The following is a 23,760-nucleotide window of genomic DNA, read 5'->3' on the forward strand; positions in this document are numbered from 1 at the left end:
ATCTTTTGCTTATATGTATTTAGGGCTGACCTCTTGGAATTGGCTAGCCTTTCTAGGGGGCTAGTCCAAGGATAAAAGACAATTTTACTACCTATTTCTCAGAATTACTATAGGACTTACTGTCTCTTTCTTGATATAATTATTACATAATTGATACGTAAATAAAATAATTTTTAATTAGTTGGAGAACCAATACATTTAAAAGAAGTTACTTTCAAGAATACAGACAACTGATGGACAACAGCACAATTAAAATAATTCTTAACAGTATAAGAATGAGTAGTTATATTATCTATCTAAACAATTTGTCATAGCTTATGTTACAACAAGAATTACATGTGTTTTATCTGCACAAACCTTTCTTGACCTTGTGTTTTACTGAATGCATAAAATCTGATTTCACCACAGCTTCTAAATGTGTAACTATTGGTTTTTTTCCACTGTCTACCTCTTCTAGATCTGGTATAGGACTCCACCCAACTAGGTCATGTTCTTTCTCCCCTGGAACACTTGGATGATCCGTCTACGAATCTGCTTGGTCTTCACACTGTAGACAATAGGGTTTAGCACAGGGGGAAGGAGAAGGTAGATATTAGCCATGAACATGTGCACAACTGGTGATAAATGTTTCCCAAATCTGTGGATCATGGTGGCACCAATGAGAGGAATATAAAAAAGAAGCACAGCACAGATGTGAGAGAGGCAGGTGTTGAGGGCTTTGAGCCTCTCAGCTCTGGAGGCAATGCCCAGCACTGTCTTCAGGATAAGTACATAAGAGAAAAGAATGATGAGAGCATCAAGCCCTAATGTGAGAATGACAACAATGAGGCCGTAGAGGCTGTTGACACGGGTGCTGGCACAGGCTAACCTCATTGCATCTCGGTGAAGACAGTATGAATGAGATAAGACATTGGAACGACAGAAGGGCAACCGTTTTATAAGAAAGGGCACTGGAAATACCATACATACTGCCCGGGCAAAGACAACTAGTCCAATCTTTCCAATAAGCCCATGAGTGAGGATGGAAGCATAACGCAGTGGGTTCCGGATAGCCACAAATCTGTCAAAGGCCATGGACACTAAGACTCCAGATTCTACTACTCCAAATCCATGGATGAAGAACATCTGTGTGATGCATGCATCAAAGGGAATCTCAGGGGCATTGAACCAGAAGATACTGAGCATAGAGGGCAAGGTGGACATGGAGAGACTAACATCAGTTAGAGCCAAGATGCAGAGGAAGTAGTACATAGGCTCATGAAGGCTCTGCTCTACCTTGACAACTGCTAGGATGGTGCCATTTCCCAGGAGAGTTAGTGTGTAGAGAAATCCAAGGGGAAAGGCCATCCACAAGTTCTTGTCTGGCATCCCTGGGATGCCTGTTAGAATGAAACTGTGGTGACTGGTTTGTGAAATGTTTGAGTTCATCTTGGTGATCTCGCCACTGGATAAAGCTGGTCTCTCTTACTTGGTTCACAGTTCCTAAACTGAAAAGATAATTTCATATGAGATAAGCAAATGATTTCATAAACACACAGATAAAACAGAGAAAAGAATTGGGTTAGCAAAGAGTGGCTAAGTAACTTTTGTTCCCCGTTGCGTTTCAGCTTCCTGGATGAACACGATGACTTCCCTTCTCTGGGTGTTTAGACTTTCCTATGCCCTTAAGCCACTATGTTTATGAAGAGCTATATGACACAGTAGTGAATGTACAAATGTCAACCACATAATTTCAAGGTAGCCAACAACAGAGAATGATATATAAAAATTTATACAAATTTTATTTTCATAATCTTTTGATACACCAGAAATCTGGAAGGTAATACTGGAAACCATTCAAGCAATGTTTAACTCATTTCCAAATTTATGTCTGAAAGTTATAAAAGCAGATCATTTCTTCCCATTCTCTTTTGGTGAAGGAGGGGATTTGAAACAAAGTCTCACTGTGTCCCTGGGATTGATCATGAACTTGTAATTCTCCTGCCTGAGCCCCATGGACACTGGGCTTACAGGTATGTACCACGTGCCCCTCTTCCTTTCTTTCTGTTCTTACAGCTCATAAGTAATGTGCTTCTCTATGTCAGATACTCCATGTCATTTTCCCCACATTTACACCTCTTTCAGCAAATTTTTCACTCTTAAGTTACAATAAACTATTTTTCTAGAAATCTGACTTATTAATCACAAACAAATGCTTCTAAATTAGACCAGAGAGATGGCTGAGCTATGAAGAGCACTGGCTGCTCTTCCAGAAGTCCTGAGTTTAATTCCCAACAACCACATGGTGACTCACAATCATCGGTAATGGGACCCAACGCCCTCTTCTGGTGCGTCTGAACACAGCTACAGTGTGCTCATATACATAAAATAAACAAGTAGTCTAAAAAAATAAATTAAAATTAATTTTTAAAAAGATCCTAATGTTCTTAAATAGGGTCATGAATTCTACTCTCAGAACCCTCAGGTACCTGCCTGTCTGCCTCCCTAGGTCTAAATCCCTAACAATTTACACCAGTGTCTCTTTCATTTGGTCCCTTCAGTCCAGCCAGACTTACACTTGGATCTCTGATACAAAGTTTATAAAAAATACTTTTCCAATTTCCTTATCAGGTCTCCCACATCTGTTTCTCTTTACCTAGCCAATCTACCTGAACCAAGTGACCCTTTTCCAAATGCTAACAGGACTTTAAAACTCTTTGGTATGCTATTTTTACATGCTGGAATCCTTCCTTGTTATAAATTAATGCAGTTAGTTAAAAGTTGCATAAGTATTTTCATAAAAGTATAGACTTATACCTTTCTGGACTTCCAAGTTAAACACAATAAAAGAAAACTGTCATTATTCATCACTTCATAGAACATATGGGAAGAATATACAAGCATTTCCTATGTTCAGTGAAGGAAGAAAACAGTACATGGATGAAAATGATTAAAAGTCAGGCTGTTTCATGGCTTCTAGAAAACCCTCAAATGCCTCCCCTATCTCCTTTCTATGGATTAATAATTGTTAACCAAGGGGGGAAAAATCTCTTCTCAAGGCCTAAGAAAATAAAGGGACACTTTGAGATTAATAATACTAGAGTTTGCTCACATCCATATTTGAGAGAGGGATGAGGAAGGGAAAGAGAAAAAAATACAACTCAAGTGCTGGTCTGTGAACTCCTGCTCCATTTCTGTAGAAGATGAGTAATTGCTACATAGGGTCCATGATTACAAGAAAGATAGTCATCAGATTCTGATCTCTTGGAATCCTTAAAAGGCAGAGTCCATGTCCCTTTGCAAAACCATGCCGTCTTGTAACCAGAATCCAGGCTTCTCTCCAGGTAAACAGTCACCTCCAAGCAAGCACTTCGTAGTGCCTGTCCAGTTCTCTGCCTATGTTCTAAGCATGGAACTTTATGAGAATTCCCATGTTACATAGCAGCCCTTCCTTCACTTCTCAGGGCCTCTTGGTCCATCCTTCCAGGCAATGCTAATGGCCCCATAATCATCAGGTAACATCCCCCAGGTTATTTTATTTGGAAGTTCTTGAAGAGTCTTTAAGTAACCTTTGGTGAAAACCTCAGGGCCACCTGAATCACTACTGTGTGCAAACAGTTGGTTCCTCTTCTCCCATCCCTTTTCCTGCTTTTCCCCTGTCCTGTCCCTTGTCATCCCTGTCCACAGTCTATACCTTTTCTTCTAAGGACTTTCCCTAAGAACTCATAGCCCTCTTTATCCCATCTCTCAGTTTAAATCCCGGTCCTTCAATCTCATCTTTATTTCAGCTTCTCCATGCACTGTATTCTTTCCTTCTGCAGACATCTTTTATTCCGACTAAAAGCATCTGTGCTTTATTTGTTTCCCCCTTAGCATTCCATCATAGCATTCCTTATAGCGTTCCATGTAGCATGGCTCTCTGTTATCCTCTTCTGTCTTAATTCTATTTGCTCTTCAAACTCTCTGAGGATTTTTAAAATATACATATAGTATCTTGTATACAATCTGCCTGTGTAAAAGACATTACAAATTAAAATTTTTTCCTACCTCAGTCAATCCCTGTGCTCCAGTTATGAATTATTTAGGTGCTGTCTTCCTTGAGACTAGCTTGCAACATATTTATGAGGATGAATCAGACCTCGGTGGTTATCTATACCCAACAGGATTCCACAGGGATTTTACAACTGCTGTGAAAATCATCCCTTGAGGAGTGGTGTGTAGCTGCTTGGCTATTCTGTCCTCATGTCTTCAAGAACTCTAACCCCTTTCTTCAAACAGGACATGTCAGGGATGGTCCCAGCTGAAAGCTTTCAGATCCAAGGGGGAACTTTTGTATCTCAGGAGAGGACACAGGTTCGGCGGGATGACAGACAGAAACAACCACACACACAGAGGCGGTTTGAATCTGAATGTATTTAGGAGCTCTAAAACAAGGATTTTTATACACGAAGAGTTAGTATTACCATTTCAAAAGATGTAGCCAGTAAAGCAGGCACAATTATCATAACCATTTGGTACAAGGAATTGCAAAATCAATCAGATACAATGTTTCCCATGTTACAGATACAGAGGATCAATTTACAGATGCCATCAAATTTCCTAATTAGAATATAAAGTCACTAATAGTTTACAGTAAACCTTCAAAGAGTTTGAAGTTTCTTACACCCCCTGGGTCTTAACAAGTTTTTTGTGAGAAATCCTTATCTAACTTTTAGCTTCTACCTTGTAAATAAAAAAACTTCCTGACTTAATCAATGCTTTCTGTACCAGAGTGCCAGAGCCACCCTCATCCACATATGCACAGCCATATAAACCTGCATGTGGTTGGAAGGTTGTAATTATGTAAATGACTATGAGGCAAAACATTGCAATTCTTCAAAGGGAGCTTGCAGTCAGTGAGTTGACTTCAAAGACCCAGGCCGTAGGAATCCCTGTGAAGAGAGAAAAGGAGGAAGTCCAGAGCAAACTGCTTCTTGAGCACCACAGGCCCATCTTTTTTTTTTTAATGTATTGATATATTTATTTACATTTCAAATGATTTCCCCTTTTCTGGACCCTCACTCCCCTCAGTCCCCTCAGTCCCCCATCTTAATTAGCTTGGTTTTTCTTGATCCGGGCTACTAAGAAGGAGGAGAATTTAAGAAATTGCCAAGTGAGATTTTTGGCTTCTGAACAGGGTGTTCCACAAAGTCCCAGGAGACATTTCTTGCCTCAGTCTGTAAAATTTTGTTTTACAGATTTCACTGGGGCCACTGCAGCAAGGACAGAGTTTTCTGCATCTCAAAGCTTCCATTATATGTTTGTGTTCTCTCTCTCTCTCTCTCTCTCTCTCTCTCTCTCTCTCTCTCTCTCTCTCACACACACACACACACACACACACACACACACACACACACACACGCGCGCGCGCGCGCACACACACACACACTTGCCTCTTATTATGTCACTCAGTTGTAAGAGTCGCTCCCTCACTGAATCCAAATCTCTTACCTCTAAAGCCATTCTCCAACTCAGTGATGATATTATGCCACAATCTTCCCTGAAACTTGGCTGGGGTTTACTCAATTGTGAATGAAAGGAAAATTTGCCTAGATTCTATCCATTAGAAATATAAAGCTCTTTGTATTTGTGGAAGACTCTTGGATTTTCTGGTTAATAATTTCAATCTATGATGTCTATGTTCTTTCATTTGTTTTAATAGACATTTGTTTGTGTGGTGAACCTTATTGTCAGAGAGGCCATTCTTTTTTTAATTGTTTGTTTGACATAAAGTTTTTATTTTTTTCTCTCATACAATACATTCCAACCTGTTTCTCCTCCACTCCTCCAAGTCTTTTCCTCTCCTCCAGATCTACTTTTCCTCAGTTTCCCTTCCAAATCGAACAGGCCTCCCAGAGATACCATAAGCCCTGAACACAACATAATAAGATACAATGAAAGTAGACAACCATAGCAAGGCAACCCAGAATGAGGTAAAGGAGCCCAAGAGCAGCCAAAAGAGTCAGAGACACCACCACTTCCACTGTTATGGGACACACACACACAAGCACACACACACAAAGGCTAATAACCATAGCATATAAGCAGAGAACCTAGCGCAGACCCATGAGGCTGTGACTGCCCCTTCACTCTCCGTGAGCCCCTATGAGCCCTGTTTAGTTGATTCTGTAATCTGTGTTCTCCTGGTGTCCATGAGGCCTCTGGATCCTATAGTCCTTCCCCTCTTCCACAGGTTTCCCAAGAACCAAGGGGAAGGGCCCACTGGAGATCACCAATTTGGGCTCTTTCCACCTAATGTTTGCCTGTGGGTATCTGAATCTGTTTCCACCAGCTGCCAGAGAAAGCCTCCCTAATGACAGTTGGGCTAGGCGCCAACCTATGAGTACAGTGGAATATCATTAGGACTCATTTTATTGATTTTTTTTTCTTTTCTCCACTCACCCACCACCACCACCACCACCACCCCCATCTCATCCTAGGTCTCTGTGCTATCCAGCCTCCAGTTCTAGTCATGAATGCAGTGTCTGGCATGGGCTCCATCTCCTGGCATAGACCTGAAATTAGACCAGTCATTGATTGGCCACTCACACAAGTTCTGAGCCTCCATTGACACAACACATCTTGCAAGCAGGATAAATTGTGGGTCAAAGGTTTTGTGGCTGTGTCACCACTAGGGTCACCACATCAAAATCATAGGATTTTCTACTGCACTAGGTTTCCACAACATTTCCCCAAATGTCCTTCAGTTCCAGTTATCTTTCCTGTACTCTCTCCCTCCATCCGTCCCTGCCCACCTGATCCCTCTTGTTCCTATCCTGACCCTTTTCCAGTCCTATTCTATTTCCTCTTTCCAGGAAGATCTTGCCACCACCGAGAGCCCTCCTTGTTCCTTAACCATTCTAGGTCTATGATTGTAGTGTGATTATCATTTACTGACCAGCTAATATCCACTTATAAGTGAGTACATACTATGTTTTTTTTTCTTTTTTTCTTTTTTTAAATTTTTTTTATTTGATATAATTTATTTACATTTCAAATGATTTCCCCTTTTCTAGCCCCCAACTCTCCGAATGTCCCGTAAGCCCACTTCTCTTCCCCTGTCCTCCCACCCACCCTTTCCCATTTCCCCGTTCTGGTTTTGCCGAATACTGCTTCACTGAGTCTTTCCAGAACCAGGGGCCACTGCTCCTTTCTTCTTGTACCTCATTTGATGTGTGGATTATGTTTTGGGTATTCCAGTTTTCTAGGTTAATATCCACTTATTAGTGAGTACATACCATGATTCACCTTTTGAGTCTGGGTTACCTCACTTAGTATGATGTTCTCTAGCTCCATCCATTTGCCTAAGAATTTCATGAATTCATTGTTTCTAATGACTGAATAGTACTCCATTGTGTAGATATACCACATTTTTTGCATCCACTCTTCTGTTGAGGGATACCTGGGTTCTTTCCAGCATCTGGCAATTATAAATAGGGCTGCTATGAACATAGTAGAGCATGTATCCTTATTACATGGTGGAGAATCCTCTGGGTATATACCCAGGAGTGGTATAGCAGGATCTTCTGGAAGTGAGGTGCTCAGTTTTCGGAGGAACCGCCAGACTGATTTCCAGAGTGGTTGTACCAATTTGCAACCCCACCAGCAGTGGAGGAGTGTTCCTCTTTCTCCACACCCTCTCCAACACCTGCTGTCTCCTGAATTTTTAATCTTAGCCATTCTGACTGGTGTAAGGTGAAATCTCAGGGTTGTTTTGATTTGCATTTCCCTAATGACTAATGAAGTTGAGCATTTTTTAAGATGCTTCTCTGCCATCCGAAGTTCTTCAGGTGAGAATTCTTTGTTTAACTCTGTACCCCATTTTTAATAGGGTTGTTCGGTTTTCTGGAGTCTAACTTCTTGAGTTCTTTATATATATTGGATATTAGCCCTCTATCTGATGTAGGATTGGTGAAGATCTTTTCCCAATTTGTTGGTTGCCAATTTGTTCTCTTGATGGTGTCCTTTGCCTTACAGAAACTTTGTAATTTTATGAGGTCCCATTTGTCAATTCTTGCTCTTAGAGCATACGCTATTGGTGTTCTGTTCAGAAACTTTCTCCCTGTACCGATGTCCTCAAGGGTCTTCCCCAGTTTCTTTTCTATTAGCTTCAGAGTGTCTGGCTTTATGTGGAGGTCCTTGATCCATTTGGATTTGAGCTTTAGTACAAGGAGACAAGGATGGATCAATTCGCATTCTTCTGTATGCTGACCTCCAGTTGAACCAGCACCATTTGTTGAAAAGGCTATCTTTTTTTCCATTGGATGTTTTCAGCCTCTTTGTCGAGGATCAAGTGGCCATAGGTGTGTGGGTTCATTTCTGGATCTTCAATCCTGTTCCATTGATCCTCCTGCCTGTCACTGTACCAATACCATGCAGTTTTTAACATACTATGAGTACATACTATGTTTTTAACATACTATGAGTACAGTTTTTAACATACTATGAGTACATACTATGTTTGTCTTTCTGGGTCTGGGTTACCTCACTCAGGATAATGTTTTCTGATTCCATCTGTTTGCCTGCATATTTCATTAGGTCTTCTTTTTTTTTTTTAACTGTTAAGTAATACTTGATTGTATAAAGTACCACATTTTCTTTATCCATTGTTTGGTTGAGGGACATCTAGGTAATTTACAATTTCTGGCTATTATGAATAAAAGCCCCTTTATTCATAATTGAACATACTTGAGCAAGGGTATTTGAGGTAGGATGGCAAACCCTTTTGGGGTATGACCAAGAGTGGTATAGATGAGTCTTGAGTTATATCAAATTGAAGTTTTAGGGAGAACTTCCGTATTGGTTTCTATAGTGGTTGTACAAGTTTGCACTTCAACCAGCAATGAAGGAGTGTTCCCCTTGTACTACATCTTCACTATCTTGAGCTTTCACTTGTCTTATTGATCTTAGCACATCTGATTTTGGAAAAGGAAATTTCAAAGTAGTTTTGATTTGAATTTTGATTCAAAATTCAAATATGATTCGAATTAATGGCTAACTATGTTGAATATTTCTTTTAAGTGTTTTTCAGCCATTTGAGATTCCTCTGTTGAAATCTCCTGGTTTGAGTTTTTGGTTTGGCTTGGTTTGGTTTGGTCTGGGTTGTATTTTGGTTTGGAGGCTTGGGTTTGGATTTTTTGTTTGTTTGGTTGGTTGGTTGATTGGTTGGTGGGTTGGTTGATTTGTTTAGCTTTGTTTCTTTTGCAATGTTCGTATGTTTGTTATTTCTTTTTTCTTTATACATTTATTTATTTATTTAAACACCAGATTTTATTTCCTCTCCCCCATCCACCCTCTGACTGTTCACATCCCATACTTCTTCCCCACCCTATTTCCACAAGGATGTCCCCAACCCCCACCCCACCTGACCTCTAAACTCCCTGGGACCTCCCAGTCTCTTGAGGGTTAGGTGCATCATCTCCGACTGAACACAGACCTGGCAGTCTTCTGCTCTATATGGGTTGGTGGCCTCATATCAGCTGGGGTATGCTGCCTGTTTAGTGGTCCAGTGTTTGAAAGATCTCCCGGGTCCAGATTAATTGAGACCACAGGTCCTCCTACAAGGTCTCCCTCCTCCTCAGCTTCTTTCAGCTTTTCCCTAATTCAACCACAGGGGTCAGAAGCTTCTGTCCATTGGTTGGCTGCAAATATCTGCATCTGACTCTTTCAGCTGCTTGTTGGGTCTTCCAGAATGCGGTCATGATAGGTCCCTTTTTGTGAGCACATAACCCTTACATAGCCTCAGTAATAGTGTCAAGCTTTGGGACCTCCCCTTGAGCTGGATCCCACTTTGAGCTTGTCAATAAACCTTCTTTTCCTCAGGTTCCTCTCCATTTCCATCCCTGTAGTTCTTTCAGACAGGAATGGGTCAGAGTTTTGACTATGGGTTGGTAGCCCCCTCCCTCCTTTGATGCCCTGTCTTCCTGTTGGAGGTAGGCTATATAAGTTACCTCTCCTCACTGTTGGGCATTTTATATAAGGTCCCTCCCTTTGAGTCCTGAGAGTCTCCACCTCCCAGGTCTCTGGTGCATTCTGGAGGGTACCCTCAACCTCCTACCTCCCAAATGTTGCCTATTTCCATTCTTTTCTGGCCCTCAGGGCTTCAGTCTTTTTCCCTCACCAAATACCAGATCAAGTTCCCCTATTCTCCCCAGCAGCATCCCAGTGCACTTAACTTCCCATGTCCTTCCCTCCCTCCCTCCCCACTTGTGATTGCTTTCTTCTCCCTCCCAAGTGGGACCAAGGCATCCTCACTTGGGCCTTTCAGCTTGTTGACCTTTTTGAATTCTGTGGACTGTACTTTTTTTTTTTTAGCTAATATCCACTTATTAACGAGTACATGCCATGCATGTCTGTTTGGGTCTCAGTTACCTCACTAAGGATATTTTCTAATTTCCATCCATTAGCCTGCAAAATTCAGGATGTCCTCATTTTTAGTAGCTGAGTAGAATTCCATTGTGCAAATGAGCCACATGTTCTGTATCCATTCTTCTGTCATGGTCAGGGTTTCTCTGTATAATCCTGGCTGTCCTGGATCTCACTCTGTAAACCTAGCTAGCCTTAAGTTCACAGAGATCCATCTGCATCTTCCTCTTGAGTGCTAGGATTAAAGGTGTGCTAAACCACCACTCAACAACACCCCATTTTATAATTGGATTATTTGGTTTGTTAATGTCTGGTTTCTTGAGGTCATTATTTATTTTGGATATATATATATAAGATGTGGAGTTGGTAAAAAATCTTCTCCCACTCTGTAGTTTGCTGTTTTGTCATATTGACAGTGTACTATACCTTACAAGAAGCTCTTCAATTTCATGAGGTCTCATTTATTAATTGTTGATCTTAGTGCCCACGCTACTGGTTCTGCTCAGGAAGTTGTCTCCTGTCCAAATGTGTTCAAGGCTATTACCCACTTTCTCTTCTATCAGGTTCAGTGTGTCTGGTTTTATGTCTAGGACTTGATCCACTTGGACTTGAGCTTTCTACAGGGTGATAATATGGGTCTATTTGTATTCTTCTATATGTAGACATCCAGTCAGACTAGCACCATTTGATGAAGACATTATCTTACTTCCAGTGTATATTTCTGGCTTCTTTATTTAAAAAAAAAAACTGTCCATAGGTTTATGGATTTATATTTGAGTTTTTTATTAAATTCCGTTGAACAAAGGTCTGTTTTTATGCCAATACCATGCAATTTTTATTGCTATCACTCTGTTACACCACTTAAAATCAGGGTGTGGATAATAATCTACAATCTGGAAGTTCTTTTATTCTTTAGGATTATTTTAGATATCTTTTGGGTTTTGGTTGTCCATAGGAAGTTGAGTATTATTCTTTCAAGGTCTATAAAGAATTGTATTGGAATTTTGGTGGGGATCTCATTGAATCTGTAGATTGCTTTTGGTAGGATGGTCATTTTTACTGTCAATCCTATGGATCCATGAGCATCTTTTTATCTTATGATAGTTTCTTCAATTTCTTTCTTCAAAGACTTGAAGCTTTTATCATACAAATCTTTTATTTGCTTGATTAAAGTTACCCTAAGATTAGCAGAACAGGGAAGTGGGAAGGGGTGGATGGGGGAATAGGAGGAGAGAAGAGGGCTTAAGGACTTTCAGGGAGTGGGGAGCCAGAAAAGGGGAAATCATTTGAAATGTAAATAAAAATATATCAAATAAATAAAAAGAAAAGAAAAAATAAAGTTACCCTAAGATAGTTTCTATTATTTGTGGCTGTAGTAAAGGTTGTTGTTTTCCTGATTCCTTTTTCATCAAGTTGATCATTTGTCTATAGGAGAGCTACTTTTTTTTATAGTTATTCTCATATTCAGCCACTTCACTGAAGGTGTTTATCTGCTGTAAGAGTAGAGTTCCCTAGTAGAATGTTGGGGGTGACTTATTTATACTATCATATCATATGTAAATAGTAATACTTGACTTTTTCTTCTAAGTTGTCTTTTCTTGTCTTATTGCTCTGGAGAGAAGCTGCACACATGCTCAGCAAGCAGCAGAGCCACGGGCCTAGGCTTCCTCCAGTTTATGAGTATTTTATTGAGTATTTTTACATCTATTTTCATGAGGAAAATTGGTCTGTAATTCTTCTTTTTGCTGAATCCTTGAGTATCAGGGCAACTGTGATACTTCATAAAATAATTTTGACAATGTTCCTAATGTTTCTATTTTGTATAATAATTTAAGGAGGGTTGGCATTATTTCTTCTTTGCTATTCTAGTAGAATTCTGCTCTAAAAACACCTGGCCCTAGACTTGTTTTGGTTGGGAGATTTTAATGACGGTTTCTATTTCCTTTGGGGTTAACAGGTCTAATTTGATTGTTTATCTAATCTTGTTTTAACTTTGGTAGGTGATATCTATAAAGAAAAGTTTCTGTTTCCTTTAGATTTTCCATGTCTGTTGTGTCCCCTTTTTGTTTCTGAATTTATTTTTGATATTCTTTCTCTCTGTCTTTTAGATAGTTTGTTGACTTTCTCAAAGAGCTAACTCTTTGTTTCATTGATTCTTCATATTGTTCTCTTTGTTTCTATTTTGTTGATTTCATCCCTTAATTTGATTATTTCTTGAAGTCTACTCTTAAGTGTGTTTGGGATTTTTGTTCTAGAACTTTTAGGTATGCTGTTAAGTTGCTAGTACGAAAAGTCACTAATTTCTTTATGAAGGAGCTTAATGCTTTGAACTTTTATCTTACTATCACTTTTGTTCTGTCCCATAAGTATGAGTACATTATGCCTTCATTTTCATTGAATTTTAGGAGGTCTTTAACTTCATTCTTTATTTCTGCCTTGACCCTGAAGTCATTCAGTAGAGAGCTGTTCTGTTTCTATGAGTTTGTAGGTTTTCTGTTGTTTCTGTTCTTAAAATTAAACTTCAATCTATAGTGGTCTGATAAAATGCAGGAGATTATTTCAAATTTCTTGTATCTGTTGAGCCTTGCTTTGTCCCAGTATCTGGTCAGTTTTGGAGAAAGTTTCAGGAGCTGCTGAGAAGAAGATCTACACACTGGTGAAATTCTGTATAGATATCTGTTGGGTCCATTTGGTTCATAACATCCATTAGAGTGATTTTTTTTTCTGTTTAGCATTTGTCTGAATGACATGTCTGTTGATGAGAATCAAGTATTAAAGTTTCCCACTATTAATGAGTATGGGTCAATATGTGATTTAGGCTTTAGTAATGTTTCTTTTACAAACATGGGTGCCATTGCATTTAAGGTATAGATTTTAAGAATTGAAAGATTGTCTTGGTGGATTTTTCCTTTGATGAGTATGAAGTACTCTTCCTCATCTCTTTTAATTAATTTTGGTTTGAAGGGTTTTTTTGTTTGTTTGTTTTTGTCTTATTTTTGTTTTTGCTTTTTTTAGATAATAGAATACCTATGCCAGCTTTTGTTGTTGTTATTGTCTGTTGTTTGTTTTTAGTTTAGTTAGGATCCATTTAGTTTGAAAATCTTTTTCCAACCCTTTACACTGAGGTAATGTCTATCTTTGATATTGAGGTGTATTTCTTGTATATAGCAGAAAGATAGATCCTGTTTTGCATCCATTCTGTTAGTCTGTGTCTTTTTATTGGGAAATTATGTCTATTGCTTTAAGAGATATCAATGATTAATAATAGTTAATTCCTGATTTTTGTTGTTGTTGGAAGTGCTGCGTGTGTGTGTGTGTGTGTGTGTGTGTGTGTGTGTGTGTGTGTTTCTCTTCTTTTGGTTTTGCTGGTGTGAGATTATTTGTGCTTTCATGGGTGTAGTTAACCTTTTTGGGTTAGAGTTTTCCTTCTTCTGTAGGCCTAGATTTGTGAAGAAATATTGTTTAAATTTGACTTTTTCATGAGCTATTTTGTGTGCTCTATCTTTGGTGATTAAAAGTTTTGATGGATATAGTAGTATACACTGGCATCTATGGTCTTTTAGAGTCTGCAGAACATCTCTCTAGGTCTTTCTGGCCTTTGGAGTCTCCATTGAGAAGCTGGGTGTAATTCTGATAGGTTTGCCTTATTACTACTTTGCCTTGTAGCTTCTAGTATTCTCTCTTTGTTCTGTATGCTTTTTATTTTGATTATTGTGTTGCAATGAAACCTTTTTTTGTTCCACTCTATTTGGTGTTCTATATATTTCCGGTGCCTTTATAGACATCTTCCTCTCTAGTTAAGGAAAATTTTTCAGCTCTGATTTGTTGAAAATATTTTCTGGGTCTTTGAACTGAGATTCTTCTCTTTATGCCATTCTTAGTATTTTTAGGTTTCATCTGTTTGGTGTCGCGGGTCTCCTGGATGTTTTGTGTCAGGAATGTTTTCAATTTGAGATCATTCTTACTACAACAATAGCCAGTTTCCACAGCCTGTGTCTTTGTAACTCTGTCTCTCCTGTTCCTTTGGAGCTCCTTTGTTTTTTTAAGTGTATTCATATCTTCACAGCAAATAACCACATGTCAGATAGAAATAATTTATGTGGTGATACTTTTTTCTTAGCCATAATTGAATATATATAGCAGAACTTTATTTTATTTTATACTGTTGCTATTAAGTTTATTTTAGCTAATATATAAAAATCTTTAAAATTACATGTTACAGTAATATGTAATATTACATGTATACATTCACTACATAATGTTAAATCAACTTAAACATATATCTTAAAACATTTCTTCTATCTTCTAAAATACTTACAGATTTTTGAAATGTATAATATTCTTTTTTTAAATATTTTTATTTTCTATATTCTTTGTTTACATTCCAAATGATTTCCCCTTTCCCGGATCCCCCCTCCCCATATGTCCCATAAACCTTTTTTTCTCCATCCCTTCTCCAATCACCTCCCTCCTTTTTCTCTGTCCTTATATTCCCTTCCAATGCTAGATCAATCCTTTCCAGGATCAGGACCCTCTCCATACTTCTTCATGGGAGTCATTTGTTATGCAATTTGTGCCTTGGGTATTCAGGGCTTCTGGGCTAATTAATATCCACTTATCAAAGATTGCATTCCATGTGTATTCTTTTGTGTTTGGGTTACCTCACTTAGGATGATATTTTCCAGATCAAACCATTTGCCTAAAAATTTTGTGAATTCATTGTTTCTAATTGCTGAGTAGTATTCCATTTTGTAAATATACCACATTTTCTGTATCCATTCCTCCTTTGAGGGGCATCTGAGTTCTTTCCAGCTTCTGGCTATTATAAATAAAGCTGCTATGAACATAATGGAGCCTGTGTCTTTATTGCATGCCGGGGAATCCTTTGGGTATATGCCCAGGAGAGGTATAGCAGGGTCCTCTGGAAGTCTCAGGTCCAGTTTTCGGAGGAACCTCCAGACTGATTTCCAAAGTGGTTGTACCATCTTGCAGCCCCACCAGCAGTGGAGGAGTGTTCCTCTTTCTCCACATCCTTGCCAACACCTGCTGTCTCCTGAGTTTTTTACCTTAGCCATTCTGACTGGTGTGAGGTGAAATCTCAGGGTTGTTTTGATCTGCATTTCCCTAATGACTAATGATGTTGAGCACTTCTTAAGGTGCCTCTTGGCCATCCGAATTTCTTCAGGTGAAAATTCTTTGTTTAGATCTGTACCCCATTTTTAATAGGGTTATTTGGTTCCCTGGGGTCTAACTTCTTGAATTCTTTGTATATTTTGGATATTAGCCCTCTATCTGATGTGGGGTTGGTGAATATCCTTTCCCAATTTGATGGTTGCCGTTTTGTCCTTTTAACAGTGTCCTTTGCCTTACAGAAACTTTGTAATTTTATGAGGTCCCATTTGTCAATTCTTGATCTTAAAGCATAAACTATTGGTGATCTGTTCAGGAACTTTTCCCCTGTGCCCATGTCCTCAAGGGTCTTCCCCAGTTTCTTTTCTATTAGTTTCAGTGTGTCTGGTTTTACATGGAGGTCCTTGATCCACTATAATATTCTTTTTATTTGTAGCTATCCTACTGTACAATAGATCTCAGAAACATTTTTCTCATTTTTTTAGTTTGTTAATTCCTTCTTCAACTCTGTGTGTTGTCCCTTCAGCTTTTTTTAATTCCTTTTCCTTGTAAACTTTAGGTTTTGTTTTCTGTTTCCCTTGGAGACTTGTCTGAATTGCCTTGTACATTACAAGGACTTAAGAGATTTTCTTTCCGATTTCTTCTAGTGTTTTCATTATGGTCTCAGTTCCCAGCACCACATAAACACCCATGAAGATGAGGATCAGAAGTTCAAGGTTTCCTTAGCTATAGTAAGAATTGAAAACTAGCATGAGATACATGAGATATTTTCTAAAGAAAACATACAAAACAAATCATTTTAAAATTATTGATTTATAGAGTATCCTTTATTTGCCAAACATGGTAGCTTGATATATCTCTAGTGAATGTTTAGAAAATAAAATCTACCAACATGTCATTTAAACAAAGGGATTTATTATCCTCAAACCAGGTGATTTAATGTCTCTCTACCTGAATTTCTTCATTGGTAAATTGCAATTCATATATAACATGTTATTCTCTACATTATTTTTAAAAATTAACTAACTACATGTGCAGGGTTTATCATATTGTCTAGGTAAAGTGAAATCCTTCACAAATACATATCATTATGGTCACTAATGAAGATAATATTCATCAAAAATAGAATCTTTGGGTGAGTGTTAAGATTAGACTTCAATCTAACTTAGGGAATTACCAAGATTTTGTAACTCATTGCTACATAAAGCATGGCCCTCAAACAAGTATTATATCACCTGGGAGCTTGTTAAAAGAAAAAAGAAAAGAAAAGAAACATTCTTTCACCTCCAAGCTATGGTAATCAGCATGCTTTAACAAGACCTCCCAAGTGATTTGCATACACATCAACATTTGAGAAGCACTGTTGTAACCCACTTCCTTTTAAAAATCACTGCTGCAAGCATCAAGGGTGTGACATTAACCCCAGGATATACACTACCTAATGAGGTGGCATATATGTCTATATTATATAATTCCAATAACAGTAATATGTTTGCATACATTTTATACCTAAAATGGCTTATGGCATATGTTCGACAGCTCAAGAAAGTGTAACAGAAAATCAAGGGATGGTTTAGTCAACAAGTACATGAACTTTAGGCAGCTCTGGGAATTTGCAGAGATCACAACCTCAAAATTCCTGTTGGTAAAACCTAGTGAACAAGTGTACAGATTCACTAAACCAAGAAGTGTTTTGGGGATGCCACCAGGACATAAAGGAAGAGTCAGACTTGTATTTATGGCTTTGCTCCATGTACATTCATATATACATACAAATATGTATCAATACACAAGCTCAGTTCTAACCAGCAACCCTTTATCCTGGAGATTATTTTCACGAGAACCTCATATTTTCCAAGGAAAGAATTTTATTTTTTGCCATCAATGTCACCTATTGAAAAAAAAAAAAAAAGCCACAGAATTCATCATTGAACTATCTCTTTACTGTAGAAAGTAGGGCAGAGTGCATATGAAAACATGATAATCAAACCTTTTATTTTGTATGACTAACATATCTATAGAAGACAAGCAAAAAAAGAAAATGGAGAAGTTTCCAAAATACAGAATAATTCTCCTTGGAGTTGGATCATTTTAGTATGTCTCCTGAGGTCAGTGCTCTAATAGAGGCACAATATCTATTCAAGGTCATTGACCTTTACCAAAGCTCTGATTTCCAGATCACCACATCATCCTTTCTTAAGATTCCCATTGGTTAAAAGTTAACCAATAAACACAAGCAAATTTTAAATATGTCTAGTTCTATTATCCAAGCTTTCACGTTTTACTCCTCTAATAGACTTTTCTCTGTCACTTCATATCTGAATCAAAATTTAGGAGAATGTATTTTTTAATCTACTTATATTGCATTTCATTGATTTTTATCTTTTTTTAATTTTAGATATATTCTTTATTTACATTTCAAATGTCGTCCCCTTTCCTGGTTTCCCCCTCCCCCAAAAATCCCATAAGCCATCTCCCCTTCCCCAATCAACCCTCCCCTGTTTCCCTGTCCTGGTATTCCTCTACACTACAGCATCAAGTCTTTCCAGGACCAAGGGTCTCTCCTCCCTTTGGTGTCTAAGAAGGCCATCCTCTGCTGCCTATGAGTCTCAAGCCATTGGTAACTCCATGTGTACTCTTTGGTTGATGATTTTGTCCCTGGGAGCTCTGGGAGTACTGGGTGACTCATATAGTTGTTCCTTCTGTGGTACTGCAAACCCCTTCAGCTCCTTGGGTCCTTTCTCTAGCTCCACCATTGGGGACCCTATGCTCACTTCAATGGCTGGCTGAGAGTCAGCATTTGTCATGCACTAGCAGAGCCTCCCAGGTGATAGCTATATCCAGCTCCAGTCAGCCAGCACTGTGGGCATCCACAATAGTGTCTGGGTTTTGTAACTGTATATGAGGTGGATCCCTGGGTGGGGTAGTCTCTGGATGGTCTTTCCCTTAGACTCTTTTCCACCCTTTGTCTCTGTATCTCCTCCTGTGGGTATTTTTTCTCCTTTCTACAAAGGACCCAAGTATCCATACTTTTTTCTTCCTCCTTCTTGGGCACCGTTTGATATGTGAAATATGTCTTGGGTATCCCACGCTTCTGGACTAATATCCACTTATCAGTGAGTGCATACCATGATTTTTATCTGTCATATTTTTGTTTTGTGTTGTGTTTTTTTAAATAGGGACTTACCATTAGCCCCATCTAACCTAGAATTCACTATGTAGACTAAGTAACCCCAAACTCCATTATAGTATAAAATTTCATTCAATTTTGTAATACCTAGTTCATGATTTTCCAACAAATAGGGACTTCAATGCTATTAATAACAATGATGAAAGTGTCCATACTGTAGTCAGAAAATCTTTGAGGGTTTATTTGTCACTCAGTTCCCAAGTCCCTTCAGAAAATCAGTCATGCACTTCCCCCTTGGCAGACCATATAGCACCAAACAGACACCTGTCTTAGTTTCATTTTATGTTGCTATAATTATATATCCTGACAAAGGGTTATTTAGCTCCACAATTACAAGTTATTCAATTAGCTGGAATAGTCTACAGATTAATTACATTTGATGTATAATATAGCTTAACTTTGAAGTTTCTTTGTTGGTTTCAGTGAGAATGCAATCTTGAAAGCATCCAGTATTATTATATAAACACATATGTGACATATTGTTATAATTAGTATTTTATGAGCCCCAACATTCAACAAATATATTTATAAGTATTGTTCTTCTTAGTGTATTTCCCCTTATAAATGTATAGTGGCCTTTTGAGCTCTTATAATTTTGGTTTGGTCTACTTTATGAGATAGAACAGCACTTGGTTTTCAGATTCCATTTATTTGAAACTTTGACATTAATTTGTGGGTGCCTTGGCCAGTATGATGTGTTTCTTGAAGAAAATACTATGACTGTGTTTTTTAATCAAATCAGCTAGTCTATCCCTTTTTATTAGTGACTTAAGGTTGTTTGCATTTAAGATTACTATGGAGAGATGTTTACAGATTCCTGTAAAGTTTTTTTTGCTTTGTTAGATAATTGTTTGTTTGTTTGTTTTTATCCCCTATCAGAATTAGGCATTTGCTGGTTTGCTATTGTAGACATGATGGGGCTCCTTCCTGACTCTTGTTCATATAAAACGTTCATCAGACATTCCCTTAGTCCCGTAGTTCAGAGCTCTGTAGCTGAGGAGCTTTGATCCTTCAGTGGAGTCATGTTGCCATGCTTTTTCATATTTTTGCATGTTTTGTTTTGTTGTTGGTACATCTTTTGGCTTCAATACTTCTAAATTCTATCTGAGGTTTGTATGAGCAGGCTACTTTTAAGAGAGGAAAGAAAAAAGCAAACAACAATAAAATAAAAATGAAAAAACTTCCCCAGATTTTTCATTTCAAAAATAAAATTAGACTTCCAGTCTGAGCTGGTGCCCAGAGCAGACCTAGGGCACTAATTCCACAGCCAGTCCCACAACATCAAGAGGAAGCTCAACTCCCAGGAGCTCTAACATGCCCAGGGTCACAGGATGACAGTATCTGAAAAGCGTAGTCACACCAGGATCTCAGGGTCCCAGAAGCAGCTTAACTCCCAGGAGCTCAGCACACCCAGGATCTCAGGATCACAGGATCCCAGAATCACAGGATCATAGAGACAGCTTGACTCTGAGGAGTTCTGACACAACCAGGATCACAAGAAGGTCAGGCTCCAGTCAGATATAGCAAGAGCAGGTAACACTAGAGATAACCAGATGTCCAGAGGCAAGCTCAAGAGCATAAGCAACAGAAACCACAGTTACTTGGCACCATCAAAACCCAGTTCTCCCACCAATACAAGACCTGCATATACCATCACACCAGAAAAGCAAGATTTGGATCTAAAGTCACTTCTCATGATGATAATAGAGGACTTTAAGGATATAAATAACTCAGGTTTTAAAATAGAGAACACAGGAAAACAGTAGAAGCCCTTAAAATGAAAACACACACACACAAACCCTTAAAGAACACACAATCAAACAGGCTAAGAAAATGAACAAAACCCTCTAGGATGTAAAGAGAAACAATAAAAAAATCAAAAAGGGAGACAACCCTGGAGATAGAAAACCTAGGAAAGCAATTAGGAGTCGTAGATGCAAGCATCAACAACAGAATACAAAAGATAGAAGAGAGAATCTCAGGTACAGAAGATACTATAGAAAACATTGACACAACAGTCAAAGAAACTGCAAAAGGCAAAAAGCAACTAACCCAAAACATCCAGGAAAATTCAGGACACAGTGAGAAGATCAAATCTTAGGATAATAAGTATAGATGAAAGCGAAGATTTCTAACTTAAGGGGCTGGTAAATATCTTCAACAAAATTATAGAATAAAGCTTCCCTAACCTAAAGAAAGAGATGCCCATGAAAATACAAGAAGCCTACAGAACTCCAAATAGACTGGACCAGAAAAGAAATTTCTCCTGTCACGTAATAATCAAAACACCAAATGCACTAAACAAAGAAAGAATATTAAAATCAAGAAAGGAAAATGATCAAGTAACATATAAAGGCAGAACTATCAGAATTACACCAGAATTCTCACCGGAGACTATGAAATCTAGAAGATCCTGGGCAGATGTCACACAGACTCTAAGAGAACAAAAATGCCAGCCCATGCTACTATACCCAGCAAAACTCTCAATTACCATAGATGGAGAAAACAAGGTATTTCATGACAAAACCAAATTTACACAATATCTTTCACAAATCCAGCCCTACAAAGGATAATAGAAGGAAACACCAACACAAGGAGGGAAACTACACTTAAGAAAAAGCAATAAAGTTATCTTCTCTCAACAAACCCAAAAGAAGATAGCCACACAAACATAATTCTACCTCCAAAAACAAAAATAACAAGAAGTGACAATCACTTTTCTTTAATATCTCTTAACATCAATAGACTCAATTCCCCAATAAAAAGACAGACTAAAACACTGAATACATAAACAGGACCTAGAATTTTGCTGCATACAGTAAATGCACCTCAGTGACAAACACAGACACTATCTCAGAGCAATAGGCTGGAAAACAAGTTTCCAAGCAAATGGACCCAAGAAACAAGCTGGAGTAGCTATTTTAATATCGAAAAAGATTGACTTTCAACCAAAAGTTACTTAAGAAAAAAAAAAAGGAAGGACACTTCATACTCATCAAAGAAAAAAGTCTACTAAGATGAACTCTCAATTCTGAACATCTATGCTTCAAATGCAATGGCATCCAAATTCATAAAAGAAACTTTACTAAAGCTCAAAGCACATATTGCCTCCCACAGAATTATAGTGGGAGATTTCAACACTCCACTCTCAACAATGGACAAATCATGGAAACAGAAACTAAGCAGAGACACGGTGAAACTAACGGAAGTTATGAACCAAATGGATCTAACAGATATTTATAGAACATTTTATTCTAAAGCAGAATATAACTTCTTCTCAGTACCTCATGGTACCTACTCCAAAATTGACCATATAATTGGTCACAACACAAGCCTCAACAGATATAAGAAGATTGAAATAATCCCATGCATCCTATCAGATCACCACAGACAATGGTCTTCAATAACAACAAAAACAACAGAAACCCACATACACATGGAAGCTGAACAACATGTTAATCAATGATAACTTGGTCAAGGAAGAAAGAAATTAAAGACTTTTTAGAATTTAATAACAATGAAGACACATCATACCATAACTTATGGAACAAAATAAAAGCCGTATTAAGAGGAAAACTCATAGCCCTAAGTGCATGCAAAAAAGGAACTGGAGAGAGATTACACTAGCAGCTTGAAAGAACACCTGAAAGCTCTAGAACAAAAAGAAGCAAATACACACAAGAGGAGTAGACAGCAGGAAATCATCAAACTCAGGGCTGAAATCAATAAAGGAGAAACAAAAAGAACCATACAAAGAATCAACAAAAGCAGGAGCTGGTTCTTTGAGAAAATCAACAAGATAGATAAACCCTTAGCCAGACTAACCAGAGGGCACAGAGACAGTACACAAATTAAAAAAATCAGAAATGAAGAGAGAGACATAATAACAGAAACCGTAGAAATTCAAAAAACCATCAGATCCTACTACAAAGCTTAAGTCCAAGTGAATCAAGGACTGCCACATAAAAGAAAATACACTGAAACTTAGAAGTGAAAGTAGGGAAGGACCTCAAACATATGGGTACATCAATGGACTCAATTCCCCAATAAAAAGACATAGACTAACAGACTGGATACATAAACAGGACCCTACATTTTGCTGCATACAGGAAACACACCTCAGTGTCAAAGACAAACACTACCTTAGCATAAAAGGCTGGAAGACAATTTTACAAGCAAATGGTCTCAGGAAACAAGCCGGAGTAGCCATTCTAATATCAGATAAAATTGACTTTCAACCTAAAGTCATCAAAAGAGACACTGAGGGACACTTCTTGCTGGTCAAAGGAAAAATACACCAAGAAGAGCTCTCAATCCTGAACATCTATGCTCCAAATCCAAGAGCACCCTGATTCAAAAAAGAAACTTTACTAAAACTCAAAGCACACATTGTACCTAACACAATAATTGTGGGTGACTTCAACACTGCACTTTCCTCAATGGACTGATCAGGAAAACAGAAACTAAACAGGAACACAGAGATAGTAATTGAAGCTTTGGGCCAATTAGATTTAACAGATATATATAGAGAGAACATTTCATCCTAAAGCAAAAGAATACACATTTTTCTCAGCACCTCATGGTACCTTCTCCAAAATACATCATAAAATTGGTCACAAGACAGACCTGAACAAATATAAGAAGATCAAAATGATCCCATGCCTCCCATCAGATCACAATGGAGTAAAATTGGTCTTCAACGGCAACAAAAACAACAAAAAGCCCACATACACATGGAAAGTGAACAATACTCTATTAAATGATACATTGGTCAAGGAAGAAAGAAAGGAAAGAAAGAAAGAAAGAAAGAAAGAAAGAAAGAAAGAAAGAAAGAAAGAAAGAAAGAAAGAAAGAAAGAAAGAAAGAAAGAAAGAAAGAAAGAAAGAGAGAGAGAGAGAGAGAAAGAGAGAAAGAGAGAGAGAGAGGGGAGGGGAGGGAGGGAGGGAGGGAGGGAGGGAGGAAGGAAGGAAGGAAGGAAGGAAGGAAGGAAGGAAGGAAGGAAGGAAGGAAGGAAGGAAGGAAGAAAGAAAGAAAGAAAGAAAGGAAGAAAGGAAGAA

At 38.2% G+C, this 23,760-nt stretch overlaps 1 protein-coding gene across 1 annotated transcript; it reads right to left on the reverse strand.

Annotated features, from left to right (window-relative positions):
* Positions 1–480: 480 nt before the first annotated feature.
* On the reverse strand, positions 481–1,428 carry LOC127681207 (olfactory receptor 51H1-like). Its single transcript, XM_052177234.1, has one exon. It carries the CDS (start codon positions 1,426–1,428, stop codon positions 481–483), a length of 948 nt encoding a protein of 315 aa, XP_052033194.1.
* Positions 1,429–23,760: the final 22,332 nt, after the last annotated feature.

This window comes from Apodemus sylvaticus, chromosome 1 (genome assembly GCF_947179515.1).
Source record: "Apodemus sylvaticus chromosome 1, mApoSyl1.1, whole genome shotgun sequence".
Lineage (NCBI taxonomy): Eukaryota > Metazoa > Chordata > Mammalia > Rodentia > Muridae > Apodemus > Apodemus sylvaticus.

Bases quoted from the DNA above. Each gene is read 5' to 3' on its own strand.
- LOC127681207 (XM_052177234.1), bottom strand. From the start codon at position 1,428: ATGAACTCAAACATTTCACAAACCAGTCACCACAGTTTCATTCTAACA.